At 64.4% G+C, this 14,250-nt stretch overlaps 2 protein-coding genes and 1 long non-coding RNA gene across 5 annotated transcripts; 2 read left to right on the top strand and 1 right to left on the bottom strand.

The window, feature by feature from the left end:
- The first annotated feature begins 196 nt into the window (after positions 1-196).
- Positions 197-8,582, top strand: CHTF18 (chromosome transmission fidelity factor 18). 2 transcript variants are annotated; one of them, XM_006942484.5, is made up of 22 exons: positions 197-356; positions 536-730; positions 812-962; positions 1,134-1,302; positions 1,725-1,817; positions 1,899-1,951; positions 2,081-2,225; positions 2,700-2,909; positions 3,426-3,523; positions 3,767-3,890; positions 3,974-4,125; positions 4,213-4,306; positions 4,608-4,706; positions 4,795-4,925; positions 5,113-5,284; positions 6,074-6,298; positions 6,381-6,530; positions 6,629-6,759; positions 7,430-7,574; positions 7,689-7,805; positions 8,071-8,128; positions 8,211-8,582. In XM_006942484.5, exons 1-22 carry the CDS (start codon positions 266-268, stop codon positions 8,345-8,347), a joined length of 2,940 nt encoding a protein of 979 aa, XP_006942546.3. In that variant the 5' UTR covers positions 197-265; the 3' UTR covers positions 8,348-8,582. The 2 variants fall into 2 exon arrangements, 1 of the variants encoding a protein (XP_006942546.3); XR_002150796.3 differs by having other exon boundaries at positions 7,401-7,574; positions 8,211-8,295.
- GNG13 (G protein subunit gamma 13) lies at positions 8,557-10,824 on the bottom strand. 2 transcript variants are annotated; one of them, XM_003998959.5, is made up of 3 exons: positions 10,695-10,824; positions 8,917-9,048; positions 8,557-8,743 (listed from the first exon to the last, which is right to left on the bottom strand). In XM_003998959.5, the coding sequence occupies exons 2-3, from the start codon at positions 9,012-9,014 to the stop codon at positions 8,638-8,640; spliced, it is 204 nt and encodes a 67-aa protein (XP_003999008.1). In that variant the 5' UTR covers positions 9,015-9,048; positions 10,695-10,824; the 3' UTR covers positions 8,557-8,637. The 2 variants fall into 2 exon arrangements, with proteins under 2 accessions (XP_003999008.1, XP_023102379.1); XM_023246611.2 differs by lacking the exon at positions 10,695-10,824 and adding an exon at positions 10,329-10,376.
- On the top strand, positions 10,486-13,897 carry LOC109495368. Its single transcript, XR_002150801.3, has 2 exons — positions 10,486-10,739; positions 12,270-13,897. It is a non-coding gene; the product is annotated as an uncharacterized LOC109495368 (long non-coding RNA).
- The last annotated feature ends 353 nt before the right edge of the window (positions 13,898-14,250 follow it).

The raw sequence follows: 14,250 nt of genomic DNA, 5'->3' as shown, positions 1-14,250 counted from the left end.
GGCGCTCTCCCCGCCCTCGTCGCAGACAGGCGGGCGTGCCGGCCAATGGTGAGCGCCCGAGGCCACGGCGCTGGCTCGGCCCCGCCCGGCCTGCGCGCGCAGCCCCGCCTCCGCCCCGCTCCTCCCGGTGGCCAATGGCGAGAGCCGCCGGGCACGCCGGCCATTGATTGGCGGCGCCGGGACGCGAGGGGCGGGGACGGCGCGCAGCACGGGCGGCCGCGCGGGAGGTTCGGAGCGGCGGGTTGGTGCAGCGGGAGCGGGCGCCATGGGAGACCCCGAGCGCGAGCTGGGGGGCGGCCAGGAAGACTTCTACAGCCAGTTTGCGGCCGAGCTCGAGGTGCTGGCCGAGCTGGAAGGTGGGCGTGGGCCCCGCCTCGGCCTCGTCCCCCTAGTCCTGGAGGGCTGGTCGGAGGAGGGGAGGCGGCGGGGACCCGAAGGCTGGAGCGAGAAGGGCCCTCCAGCGCCCCCGACCGCGGGAGCTGTTGCCTGTACAGGCTGACCTGGCGCCGCTGCTGTCAACCTTCTCTCCCGGCAGGGACAGCCGCCCCGTCGCCCTCCAGGGGTCCCTGGCCCTCAGTGTGTCGGTCCCGGCTGACATTCGAGGAGGCCGTTGCTGGACGGGACGCTGCCACTCATTGCTCTCCAGGCGGACCTCCAGGGAACTACAAAGGCAGTGCCAGGAAGAGGCAGCTGGCCGATCATGACCCCAGGGACGGGGCCTTGCCCCCCAGTATGTCCTCAGAGCCCCAAGGCATACGGGTGGGGTGTGAGGCTTGGCAGGAGCTTATGAAACTTTCGACTTTCTCCCCAGCCCCCAGGGTCAAACGGCTCAGGCTGGAAGTCGTGAAGAAGCTGAACTTCAGACCTGAGCAAATGGAAGAGCCGCCCCTTCCTGACTCGCCTGCTGGGGACATCACCCCCCCACCGAGTCCAGAGATCCCCCCTGAACTGTGGGGCAAAGGGTGTGTGGCTTGGGGCACAGCTGCCCCAGGGATTTTGGGAGGGTCCCAGGGTTTGGGAGGCTTGGGGCTGAGCGTGTGTGGGAGGGATGTATAGTCAAGAGTGGATCTGAGTTTCTCCTGCCATGGTCACAGGAGGTGAGTGTCCCCAGGTCAGCATCTGTCCCTTCCTAGGCCCTTGGATGCTGGTGCTGACGTGGGTCCCCTTCAGGCCTCTCCAGCAGCTCGAAATCCTGTCCTGAGGCGGCCCCCTGTCCTGGAGGACTATGTCAGTGTGACCTCCACTGGTGGGTGCCGGGCTTTTCTGGTGCTGCGAGGTGACCCCGTGGGCACAGGGGTGCAGGTGAGTGTTGTGTGGCCACAAGTGGGGGTGAGAGGCTGGCAACAGCCTTCCTGCAGGGTTGGCGGGCTCGGTGCTGTCCAGGAAAGGGTCCTAGACATCATATCAACCCTCAGACCCTGGGGACCCCTCAGGAAGTTCACGTGACCTGCAGTCATCCACTTGTGAGGGCCAGTTTCACTGTCCCCTTCCTGTGGTGTCACTTTTCCCTTTCTCTGATGTTTTAACCTTTACCTTTTTTCTTTAGAGCTATCTCCATCCCAGTGCATTTTCTCTTTAGGATTTTTGTTTGGAGAAGCGGTTTGTCCTTGCGTTGGTCTGTTGTCAGTAGAGAATGCCACCTGGGTCCTTGAGCACTGACGAGAGAGGGTCTGTGGGTGGTTGTGTTCTGAGAGATGACAAAGGGTGTCCTCGTTTCCCTACAGAACCCTTTCCTTGATATCTGGTGGCGAGGCCGTGGCCAGCTGGACCTGTTGGGTGTGTCCTTCGCGTCCCTGAAGGAGCAGGTCGACAGTGAGGTGGGATTTGTCGGGAGAAGGGTAGCTCTGGGGTGACTGCGTGCTGGAGACACGCTGATCCCGTCCCTGCTGTTTGCACAGCGGAGGCAGCAACTGCTTGAGGAGGCCCGTCAGCTCTCAGACACGCTTCGCAGGTGACACGGTGGGCCCTTCCAGCCCTGGGACCCTTACCGGTTCTTGGACTGCTGATCTCCAGCTTGTAGTCGGTGGGGGGTGTGCAGTCCCTCTACTCGCCCGGCAGCTCAGGGCATGATGTTCTCCAGCCTCAGCTCTGAGGAGGTGGGAGAGGAGGTCCAGACTTCGGGGGCCCCTGAGGAAGAGCTGGCTGACAGCCAAGACGACTCCCAGCACTGCCTCTGGGTGGATGAGTTCGCACCGCGGTGCTACACGGAGCTTCTTAGCGATGACGTGAGACCTCGTTCTCTTGTTCCCGTTCAAGTGTGACTGATTTTTTTGTTGCCCCAAAGTTGTTCTTGTCAGCTTGAAGGACCTGGGGAGGGCGGAGAGGGTTTGGATTTGCGCTTTGGAGCCGTATGTGGGGAAGCTGAGGCTAGCGTGGGTCCTGGCATTCTGGAAGTCACCTGCGACCTGGGCTGGGGGTCCGGGGCTCCCCCTGGCTGCAGCCTGTTTCCTTCCCCACTGTCCCAGCAGCTGATGCTGGAACACACGGGACAGTGGGGGTCTCCTGAGGGAGTTAGGGTGGTAGGGACGGAGGTCCTGGTGCGAGCCTCGCTCTGTCACTCACCGGCAGGGTGACCTGTTCCTTAGCTTCCACATTCCCGTGTGTCTTTCGGGGCTTGGGACAGCAGGCTGATGTGAAGGGTGGGCACGGGGAGTCCTTGGTGCTGGCGGTTCCTCCAGGCCACGCTTTCCGTCCCGCAGTTCACTAACCGCTGCCTCCTCAAGTGGCTGAAGCTGTGGGACCTGGTGGTGTTCGGCCGAGAGAGGCCTGCTAGGAGGCCCAGACCCGGTCTAGAGCTGGCCCGCGGTGGCAAGGAGGCCGCGACCTCCAGCAAATGGAAAAGCCACGAGCAGGTGCTAGAGGACATGCTAGAGGCTGACCTGGACCCGAGCCGGCGGCCCCGGCAGAAGGTGAGCCCCGCCTGGCCGTGCCACACACATCTCTGAGCCCGGAGGCTGTGCTCTCCGGGTGGCCAGCGCCCTTGCAGCCTCTGGGGGCCTCTGTGTGCATGGCTGAGGGCGTCATAACGCCAGGGTGTTGGCACGGAACGTCGGTGACACGAGTTGGAATTTGAGTGTGCTTTAAAGACTCGGACGACGTTTGCTTTTCGGAGGACCGCATACCTTTTCAGGACGCTCACGGCGACAGCGGGTGGTTTCTGGGGGTCAGTTGCACTAGCAGCATCTGCGTCTGTCAGATCTCCTCACTGCTGGTCTCGGGCAGCGCTGTCTCTGACTGTGAAGCGGTAGGCGGGAACCCAAGCGCGCTGAGTGTGGTCTGTGCTTGTGTGCTCGCCACAGTGGGCTTGGGGCACATCCCCTAGGAGCGAACCTCACGGGACAGGAGTTTCAGCCTCGAGGGCGGGGCAGGGGTTCCGCGGTGGTACGGGTGGTAGCCTGTCTTCATCCGACCTGTCTCGGCCGCAGGTGGCGCTGCTGTGTGGCCCCCCGGGGCTGGGCAAGACCACCCTGGCTCACGTGATTGCGCGGCAAGCTGGTTACTGCGTGGTGGAGTTGAATGCGAGGTACGTGCCAGGCCTTCCGTCTGTTCTGACTCCCCCGAAACCGTGGTGGGCCAGAGGTGGGGCTTGGTCCCGGGGTCTTGGGCGGTGGAGTTCGTGCTTTGTCAGGGCTCGCTGGGACGTGGGGTGGTCCTGTCACAGGGTAGCCTCTAGCTGTAGGCCTGGTGGCCCAGTCCTGGGAGCCTGTGCTGCCAGGGACCCCGATCGCTCCCCTGACGGCCCCACCTCTGGCCTCACTGGTTCCAGTGACGACCGCAGCCCTGAGGCCTTCCGCACGTGCATCGAGGCGGCCACGCAGATGGAGTCGGTGCTGGGTGCTGGCGGGAAACCCAACTGTCTGGTCATCGATGAGATCGACGGGGCCCCTGTGGTGGGCCTCCTGGGCGCCCCAGTGGGTGGGCAGGTGGGCCGGCGACGGGCTAGGGCTCACCGTGTCCTCCGCCCATACCCCAGGCCGCCGTCAACGTTCTTCTGAGCATCCTGGATCGCAAGGGCCCGCAAGAAGCAGAGTCTGGGGGTCCGGCTGTTCCCACAAGTGGGGGACGGCGACGCCGGGCTGAGGGGGGACTCCTGATGAGGCCCGTCATCTGCATTTGCAATGACCAGTGAGTGGGGGAGAGCAGAGGGCCCCCCCCCCCCCGCCCCGCCTTTGCCCTTGGGGGCGGGTGTGTGCCCGTGTCTGCCCCCTACAGGTTTGTGCCCTCCTTGCGGCAGCTGAGGCAGCAGGCCTTTCTTCTCCACTTTCCGCCCACACTGTCTTCCAGGCTCGTGCAGCGGCTACAAGAGGTGGGTGAGGGCTGTGGTGGGGAATACGCAACCGGGCGGCCATGTGGCCAGCTATGGGGTGGGGGGACGCCGCGCCTGTCCTGGTCCCCTCGCATCCAGGCCCCATCCCCTAGCTGACCACTGGGCATGGGGGTGACTGGACCAGTTTGCCCTCTGGCAGTAGATGGTTCGAGCACAGAGCGAGGCCGGGCCCCTGAGTCTGTAGCTGTTGTTCCCCTGCATTCACCTGTGTTCTCGGGAAGAGGTGGCCTTGGGGTGGGTTTCTGGGGGAGAGAGCGCCCACCCTCCCGCCTCCCTGCAGATCTCCCTGCGGCGGGGCATGCAGGCCGACCCGGGTGCACTGGCGGCTCTCTGTGAGAAGACGGACAACGACATCCGCGCCTGCATCAACACCCTGCAGGTGGGCAGGTGGGCAGGTGGGGCAGGGGCTGCGGCCGGGGGAGGCAGGGCTCAGCTGCCTCTCACTGCCCCGCACACCCTGTGTCCAGTTCCTGCACGGGCGGGGCCGGCGGCAGCTGAGCGTGCAGGTCGTGCAGACCACTCGTGTGGGTCTCAAGGACCAGCGCAAGGGGCTCTTCTCCGTGTGGCAGGAGGTCTTCCAGCTGCCCCGGGCCCAGAGGTAAGCGGGCTGGCCAGCCCTGCCTCCAGCAGAGACTGAATGCTGCCCAGGCCCCAGGGGCACTTGGCGTCCCTGCCATCCCGTTAAGGACCAGTAGAGCAGACCCTCAGGCCGCTTTGGGTGGCAAGGTGCCACCGAGAGCGATAAAGAGGCAGGGCTCCGTTCCAGCCTCGGCACCCCTCTGCAGGCAACGCTGGGGCCAGAACCTGGCCCTGATCCCGCACACGCTCCTGCTTGGCGATGGGCCCACAGGTCTGGGGCCCCGTCCTGCCGAGGTGCCTTTGACCATGGCTTCCCAGCGGTTCTACCACATCCTGCACGTGGCTGCATCTGCAGGCGAGCACGAGAAGGTGGTCCAGGTAATGATGCTCTGGGGACGTTTTTGGGGGCTCCCAGTGGGTCAGTACCTGGCCGTGTGTCTGTCCCCAGACAGCGGGTGGGAGACACTTCAGATGGTGTCAGGGAAACAGGATAGGTGCGAGGGGTGGTGGACGTGGGGCATCGGGGAGATCTCTCAGAGATGACAGCAAACGGACAGAGGCCTGGGTGGAGGGACTAGCTGGTGCCAGGAGGGGACGCCCCGTGTGGGCTGGCAGGGTGGGGAGGTGGGCCGGGTGCGCAGTGGGGTCACTCCATTTGCTGGTCGGGATCCATCTGGGTGGGGCGGAGCGGGCAGAGTGGAGTTCCGGTTTGGGCGGGTGGCACAGGTGCCCCCCCACCCCCGGGAAGCCCGGCCTAAGCTGCCTCCCTGACTAAGCAGCTTTGGATTATTGGGTGATCCGTAAATCTGGAAACCGTTACGGGGAGGGGTCGTGCCGTAGCCCAAGGAGACGACTCTCGCAAGGAACGAGAGTGGGGCTTCTTCTATGCCCTTGATTCTGACCGACGGAACTTCCTTTAGGGAGGTCGGGTTCTTTTGTGCGTCTGTCAGGGATTCGGTCAGAACACCGGGGCGGGCGGCAGGCTGGGCCTTCTTGGCTCTGTCTTTGGGGTCTTGGGGCGGGCCCTTGCTGGTGTTTGCAGATGTCCCGAGGCCCTGCATTTGGCAGGGCGGTGGGAGGTGGAGGTTCCCGTTGGGTGGTGCTTACATGGGGGGCTGGGGGCCGCGGCTGGAGGGGTTCGGGGCCCACCCACCTGCTCACCCCCAGGGCCTGTTTGACAACTTCCTGCGCCTGCGGCTTCGGGACTCCAGCCTGGGTGCCGTGTGCGCGGCGCTCGACTGGCTGGCCTTTGACGACCTGCTGAGCCGGGCCGCCCACCACGGCCAGAGCTTCCGGTTGCTGCGCTACCTGCCCTTCCTGCCGGCAGCCTTCCACCTGCTCTTCGCCTCCAGCCACGTGCCGAGGATCGCCTTCCCCAGCAGCCAGCAGGAGGTGTGCCCCTGCACCCAGCCCGGGGCTCGGGGCCGGCCCAGAGACGCCGGGTTACCCAGGCCCCATTCACTCTCTGCCCCAGGCCCAGAACCGGACAAGCAAGACACAGAACCTCATCCAGACGCTGGTGTCGGGCCTGACGCCCGCTACCCGCAGCCGGGCTGCACCTCAGGCCCTCGTCCTGGATGTCCTCTGCCTGCTTCTGGACATCCTTGCACCCAAGCTGCGCCCTGTGAGTGCCTCAGCCAGGGCGGGGTTGCGACTGCCCATAGGGGAGGGCCCCTGGCCATGCTCAGCGTCCGTGCCCTTGCCCCTGCCTCCTGTCCACAGGTGAGCACACAGCTGTACAGCACTCGTGAGAAACAGCAGCTGGCCGGCCTTGTGGGAACCATGCTTGCCTACAGCCTAACCTACCGCCAGGAGCGCATGCCCGACGGGCACTATGTCTACAGGCTAGAGCCGTGAGTCTGTGCGGCACCTGGGGCGGGGGTGCCGGGGGCAGGAAGCTGGGCTCCAAGTGCCGTGGTGGTCTCTGGGCCGGGAATCTGAAAGCGTGGTCTCGGCGACGCGTGTGTCGGTGTTGCCGTCTGTGGGGTAGTGGCAGGGGCTCGGTTCCCGCTTAGCCTTTCCCAGATGTGATCGTGAGGCGTGGTGTTCCAGGTCAGGCACAGCGCTGGGGTCTGAGGTTTACTGCGGAGGCTCTCGCTGCCTCAGTGTCCCGCAGAGGGCCCTTGAGCTCCCCAGGGCTTGGCTTCCCCATCCCGAGATAGTCCCCGGGGCCCTGCTACCCAGCGAGGCACCAGCCGCATGTCTCCCTCTGTCACAGTCACAGGGAAGCAGTAGTGGTGACAGTTCCAAGCACTCAGCCCCAGACTTGAGACCAGGCCTTGCCTTGTCTCATTTCTTCATCCTGTGGCCCTGAAGGGGTTCCCTTCTTGTGCCCACGTGTAGTCGGGGAAACTGAGGCTTGGGGCAGGTAATCTTCTCTTGCTGTGATCTTCTCTTGCTGTGGGGCTCAGGCATCGTGTTGCCAGGACCGGGCCCACCCTGCAGCGTCTGGGGCTGGTGTGGCAGGTGGCCCCTGCCTGTCTCTGCTGACCAGGTACATCTCTGTGCCAACTCTGAGAGCAGGAATGTGGAGGAGGTCTGCCGCTTTCCTGAGCTGCCGGCCCGCAAGCCCCTCACCTACCAGGCCAAGCAGCTCATCGCCCACGAGATTGAAATGGAGAAGATGCGGCGGGCAGAGGCCTTGGCCCGGGCTGGGGACAACAACCAGGTAAGCCTGCCCGGGCTTCGGGCCAGAGCCAGGCCTAGGAGGGCAGGGCTGTTGGAAGGGACCTTGTCCCTGGAGTGGCCCTGCGCAGTCAGCCTTCGCCACCTGTTTTTGCAGGCAGAGGAGGGTCCCCAGGGGGTTGCTGGGGAGAAAGCGACGCAGCCACCCGCCTCACGCAGCCACGAGGAGCTGCGGCTGGAGCGCATCCTGAAGAAAGCGGCCCTGGAGGAACAGGTGCAGGGGGTGGGGGTGGGGGGCAGGCGGGTAGGGACGGGGCTGGTGCTCAGCCCTGGGGCCTGCCAGTTCCCTGCTGCTCAGCGTAGGGCGTTCCACTTGGCTCAGTTTGGATCTGGTTACGGTGTCCTCCTGCCACTATGCGGGTTCTGAGGGGCTGAAGGGAAGGGAGGCTGGGAGGGGAGGTGGGCGTCTGCTCCCGCAGCCGCCGGGCCCTCTGCTCACAGCAGGGAGTCTGAGACCCTGACCAACCTGCCTCCTTCAGCCCGAGAGAGACTTTTTTGGTCGTGTGGTCATCAAGAGAGCGCCGGCCCTGAATGCAGGTGTGTGGCGGGAGAGAGGGGAGGGACGGGAGGAAGGGAGGGGCCGGAGCAAGGCAGAGTAGCAACCACACGTCCTCCACAGGAGATGTGGCCCCGGACACAGATGCGACCGAGTGGCGCATAGGCACAGCGGTGGGCAGGAGTGACGTCTGGTTTCGCTTCAAGGAGGGCGTCTCCAATGCCGTGCGGCGCAGCTTGTACATCCGGGACCTGCTGTAGCGGGCCTGCGCCCGACACCTCGACCCGTGCTGGGTGCCCTGGACCCCTCACCGGACGCCCCAGGATCTACGCTGGATACCCTGGGGCTGTGCGGGACACCTCGACCCGTGCTGGGTGCCCTGGAACCCCCCCACCAGACGCCCCAGGGCCCAGGCTTGATGCTGTGCTGTTGCTTTTTCTCCATCAGAAAATGTACAAAAGCACGAACGTCATCAAAGAGTCTTTATAAAAGCCACACCTTTATCGAGGTGTTCTCCCTACAAAGAGGCAAGAGTCGGGGCGGGGGTGCTTCACAGGATGGCGCACTTGCCCTTCTCCACCCACGGGTTGTTCTTCATCAGGTCGGGGTTCAGGAACGGGTCCTTGGGGATCCCATCCTCGATCCACTTGAGGAGCCTGTGTGCGGCAGGGTGGAGAGGGGGAGGTGAGCAGGCGGGTGCCCGAGGGCGAGGGCTGGCTGTGGAGGTGTGGTTCTGGCTCATGCAAAATGCTCGGGGCAGGGAAATGAGATGCAGATGGGAGCCGGCAGCCCTGGGTGGGCGGGGCTCCGTGGGGTCCTGGGGACTTACTCAGGGATGGTCTTGGAGGACATCTCCCTCTTGAAAGCCAGCTGGTACTTGAGGCTTTCTACCTCTTTTTTCATCTGAGGCACATCCCACTCCTCCATGGCGTCGGGAGCTTCGGAAGTGGCCAGCCTGGGGCTGGAGGGCGCGAGAGGAAGCAACAGCCAGGGGGCCCGCCAGCCGGCGGTCACCCCCAGATGTGCCCTACCCACTGGTTGAGGGCACCCCCTCCCAAAGGAAGGAGGGAGGCCCACCCTTGTACAGTGACACCCAGTCTGCGGCTTGGGAGGTCCCCAGGGGCCTCACCACCGGTTTCCCAAGGTCCACATAGGCACCCACACAGTCCACAGGGTGCAGGGCCTGGAGCTGAAGCCCCACAAATGAGGCCCCATGTGCCTGCCCCTCCCCCATGGGGCTAATTAGCCGCAGGGAAAAGTTTTTACTCAGTTCCACACCCTTACCTCTCACCCCCACCAAAGCCTTACCACGGCCTGGTCTCTGGGTGGGAAGGAAAGGGGCAATGTTGTGGTGACAGCAGGGCCAGGCACACAGCACAAGTGGGTTCTCAGAAGCCCGCCCTCCCGACTCCCCCGCCCACTTGCCACCCTGGTTGCAGAGTGGGTGACCCAGACCATCATCATGTAAGAGGTGGGGCCCTGCTTGGCTTCCTTCCAGTTCCTTTCTAATGCTTTGCATGGGGAAGCCTACCCAGAGGAAGTTAATCCCAGAGCCAGGAGGATTTGGCTGCAATTTGCATCTCTGCCTAGAGGCTGCAGGGAGGAGGTGCTGAGGACCTTGGGGTCCCAGGCTGCACAGCAGGTCTGGGACTGGAGAGGGGCTGCAGCCTCTTTGGGCCCAGGGCTGCCCCCAGCACCCTCCACAAGCCATCTGGCCCAGTTTCTGCTGTGCACCAGCCTGGCAGAGCAGGTTGCTTCCTGCCTCCTCCCCCACCTCAGCCCACTCCAGGGGCCCAGGGAGTCCCTCACTGGGCCCCAGGCCCTGCTCCCATCACTGAGGCTGAGAGCCAGGAGATTGGCTTTCTGGACCTTGGGAGGGTGGGCAGGGGTTGACAGGAGCGCGGCCCTGCCTGCGTCAGCCTGTGGAGGGGACTCCTGGCCGGAAGATCTCTTGTGGGGGTGGGGGGGGGTCAGTCCTGGTCGGTTGGGGACAGAACAGCCGCACTAGGAGTCGTCGTGGGAGGGTCAGTCAGGAGCCAGGGGTAAGAGCCCCGGTGGAGGGGAGTCTGCCTCTTGGGGGGGGCAGCCAATGGGGGGCATGCAGGTGCTCCCCTCCCGGAGACCCCAAGTTCAGCATCCCCACCCCTGGCCGGGACAGCCACGTGGTTGGGGGCTCTCCGCGGCGGGGGCGGGGGCGGCGGCCCTGCCCGCCGCCCCCGCCGCCTGCCCTGCCTGCCCTACCTGCGCGCAGCGCCGCCGGAGCCGGCTGCCCGTCCCGCGCGCCCCGCGACGCCCCCGGCCACGGCGCTCGGCGCTCGGCGGGCACTGCGGGCGGCGCGCACGGCGCAGGACGCGGCTCCCCTCCCCTTCGGCCGCTCCGCCCCCGCCCCCGCCCCGCCCTCCCGAAGACCGAGGGGGTTCTCCCCACTGGTGGGGTCGGGCCTGCTGGGACACGCAGGGCAGCTGCCCTCGGCCATAAGACCAACAGGCAGGGGCATCTGGGGGTTAGGATGGTCCAGGTCAGTCCGGTGGGATCTGGGCGAGTCCCAGAATCCCTCCCGGCCTCGGTTTCCTGCTCTGCACAGGGGGCCAATTGATCAGACCTACCTTGGACGGTGCCAGCAAGGGCCAAGTGACAAGGACCAAGTGATGGTGAGTGACAGCGAAGACCAAGTGAATGAGTGAGCGGGCACATAAGCGGGCAGAGCCCGGGCAGGTGCCCCGCCCACTCCTGCCACCTGGGGGCCAGGCTCTGGCACCGCCCCCATTGCCTCCCCTCCTCCTCCAGGGACTGCGCCTGACCCTACATGGTCTGCCAGCCCTTGGGGGTGGGAGATGCAGGGGTAGGCAACGTGGGTCAGCTCTGGCCCTGGACAGTGGTCTCCCACAGGGCTGGGTGGGCTCCTGGGCTGCCGTGTGGTGCTGCCACCAAAGACTTACAGCCATTAGATTGTGCCCCAGCCCTCCGCGCCCCTGATGGGCTGAATCATAGACTAGGTATGGGTAACAGGGCCAGGACACTGTACCCCTCTGAGGTCTCAGCAGTGCCAACTGAAGGGTCTGTGGGCAGCCCTCCCCTGGAGCTGAGCCACCCACAGGAGTGAGCCTGTCCCCTTGAGGGCATCTGGGCCTGTGTCCCATGCCCCGGCCAGCAGCGGGTAGACGGTAGCTGCCCTGAGGGTGGGGAGGTATGTCCATGCTTCAGTTTACCCTAAGCCAGAGACAGCCAGACTTGCTCTTCGTGGGCCCAGGGGTGCCCTGGCAGTGTCCTGCCTCAGGAGGCGGTGTCTGGCTGGGGGGTGCCCAAGCCCAGGCTGAGTGGCTTTGGGGGCTCCTCTGAGGGAGGGGGCCCATCACCTCTGTCAGGCTCCTCACCTGGCCCGCGATGGGGCCCAAGCAGACAGTCCCTCTGCCTTCTGCCCCTCAGGGCAGAAGGTGCCGTCGGGGCTGGGACCATATCCAGTTCTCCTCAGCCATGATGCTCTGGGTGTGTGTGGTAGGCCCTGCTGTCCTGCTCTCAGGGGAACTGTGCCCCTGGGGCTACTGAGTGACGCAGGCGCCAGGCTGCATCCTGGGTGGGGGGCCCCCAGGCAGCAACGGCAGCCGCAGGGACCAGCAGTGCCCAGCTTCCCAGTCATGATCCTCGCAAAGGCCTGGACCAGGCTCTTGGCAGGAGCTCTGGGCTGGGGGCCTATGAAAGGTCAGGTGTCCTCACCTAGAAGGCAGGGTGGGGTGTCCCCTGCCCCCTTGGGCTCCCAAACCCTCCCTGGTGCAATTCTGTGAAATGGGGTCAGCTGTGCCTCCCTGGACTGCTGTCACGCATCAACACGATGACACATCAGGAGACGCTTCTGGAACTGGGGCAGATCAGGCAAATGCGGGATTATTTTTATTATGGATTTAGGGGGATGGGGGCTTAGAGCCCAGGGCACTGCCATCCTGCCAGGGCAGATGGCCGGCAGTGCTGGCCTTGCTCCCCCCGCTGAGGCCTGTTTGTGCTCACCTGCCTTCGAGGCCCCGCACACTGTTTTGCTCCGGCTGCCCAGAGCTCTCTCGTGGTGCTGCTCACACGGGGTGGGCAGCTAAGGGCACGGCATTATTTCGGCCCTCGGGACTGGTTCCAGGTTTGGACTGACCCCCGGGCCGGGCAGATCGTGCCACACAGTCATGTCTTCTCTCCAGGCTGCACGGGCAGAACAGGGCACCCGCACCAGACAGCTTCTGGAGAGTCCACTGGGGGAAGCCCTGCTGAGACCCGGGTCCGCTGTGGTCACAGCTGCGACCGACGCAGGAAGCACACGGCAGGGGCACCTGGGCGCAGCTAGGCAGCAGCGTGGGTCATCAGGACGGTGGGAGCCAGGCCTACAGGTGGCAGCTGTAGGGGGCACAGGCCCTCCCTGAACATCACTGTTGTGCTGTCTCTGGCCTCTGGGCGCCGGCCACACCTGCTGCCGGGCGGACACCTGCTGCTGTGGTCCTCGCGCTGACCGCAGCCCTACGTCATAGAGGCCACCAGTTCATGTGGCGGAACCGGTGGCGCACGTCTGCTCTCACGCCTGTAAGGACCCGCATTTCTCACCTTCCTGGGATGCTGCGCAGGGGGAAGCAGTAACAGCTCATCCTCTAGCTGACCGCCACCTTGCAGGCACCCAGAGCAGGTCCTGGGAGACCAGACACCGTGCTGAAATTAGCTGCGCTAACTGGGCTGCTGGTGAGACCAACGGGCTGGTTGCTGGCCTAGAAACGGCTGCCGCAGGCCCCACTGCCAGGCTCCTGCCACACGGGCGGGCGGGCGGGCAGTGTGGGCTGGGCCTCTGGGGGACGCGGCAGGCATAGTGAGACTGCGGCAGGAAGTCAAAGACTGGTGCGTGCCCTGATCCCTTCTGGGTGGGACCCTGAAGAGGGCCCAGGGAGGAGGGAGAGGAAACACCCCCACCAGACAGGGACCCGCCGTCTAGTGTCGTCCCCGATACCACTGTGACCTGTGGGTTCTCTACTGGTAGAGGCCAGAGCTGGGGCTGGTCTCCATCACTGGGCCACTGATGCACAGGCATGTTGGCAACTCTGGGCCATGGGCACACTCGGGTCCTGAGACCAGGCTCCTCAGAGAGCAAGACACGGCTCTGGGCAGATGGCCGGCCTGCACGTGGGCACCATGAGGCCCGAGGCGAGGCCGCCGAGTGCCAGTGTGTGGCTCTGCCTCAGATTTCTGGGGGGTCAGACCCCCCACAACCCTCCCAAGGCCACAGACACGTCCTAAGGGGGTGAGACCACAGGACAAGCGGTCAACGCTGCAGGGCCTGGGCTGGCGGGGGGAAGGCCTGTCAACGTTCTGTCCCAGGGGAGGGCATGGGACCATGGGCTTACAACAGGCACGGTGACGGTGGCCCTGGCAGCCCCACGGGGACATGCCGACTTGTTTCCTGCCCCGGGGATGACTGGCAGTGGTAAATACCAGGACTGGAAAGCCAGCACAGAGCCTCTGATTTTACCCTGTTAAGCAGAGCTCACGGAACACCGGCCTGTACGTAACCTCTGCAAGCTCGGAAGCCACAGTCGTAAATAACTTCGGCTCGCTCAGACTGTTCTGCGCAAACCTGTAAGACACGGTTCCGGGGAAGCCACGGGCAGGAGGGTGGATGTCATCTGCAACACCTCTTGAGTCCGTCTCAGGGAAGCGGCTCATTCTAGCAGCTCTGTGGCCAGGGAACCAATGCCAGGCCCTCGTCTGCAGCTGACCCAAGTCCTCGAGGTGTCTTTCAGGGCAAAGCGAGAGACTAGTAAAGCAGCTTCTTTTTCTTTTTTTTAAATATATATCTATTTTAAGTTTATTTATTTATTTTGAGAGAGTGAGCTGGCCAGCAAGGAGGGGAGGGGCAGAGAGGGAGTGGGAGAGAGAATCCCAAGTAGGCTCCACCCTGGCAGCACGGAGCTGGACGTAGGGTTCAAACTCATAAACCATGAGATTGGGGCCTGAGCCGAAACTAAAAGTCACATGCTTAGCCCACTGAGCCACCCAGGCGCCCAATAGTAAAGAGTTTCTGAACGTCAAGCAAAGTTAGGGTATTTGTCTAAAACAGACAAATCTGCCGAGCTGCAGGTGATCCCATCTCGGGAAGGCCCGTGGAGGGGAGCCTGTGATACATGGTGGGTGCAGGGGAGG

Source organism: Felis catus, chromosome E3 (assembly GCF_018350175.1).
Source record: "Felis catus isolate Fca126 chromosome E3, F.catus_Fca126_mat1.0, whole genome shotgun sequence".
NCBI classification, from domain to species: domain Eukaryota; kingdom Metazoa; phylum Chordata; class Mammalia; order Carnivora; family Felidae; genus Felis; species Felis catus.
The sequence above is the reverse complement of the archived record's forward strand: the minus strand, read 5'-3'. Positions and strand labels throughout refer to the sequence as shown.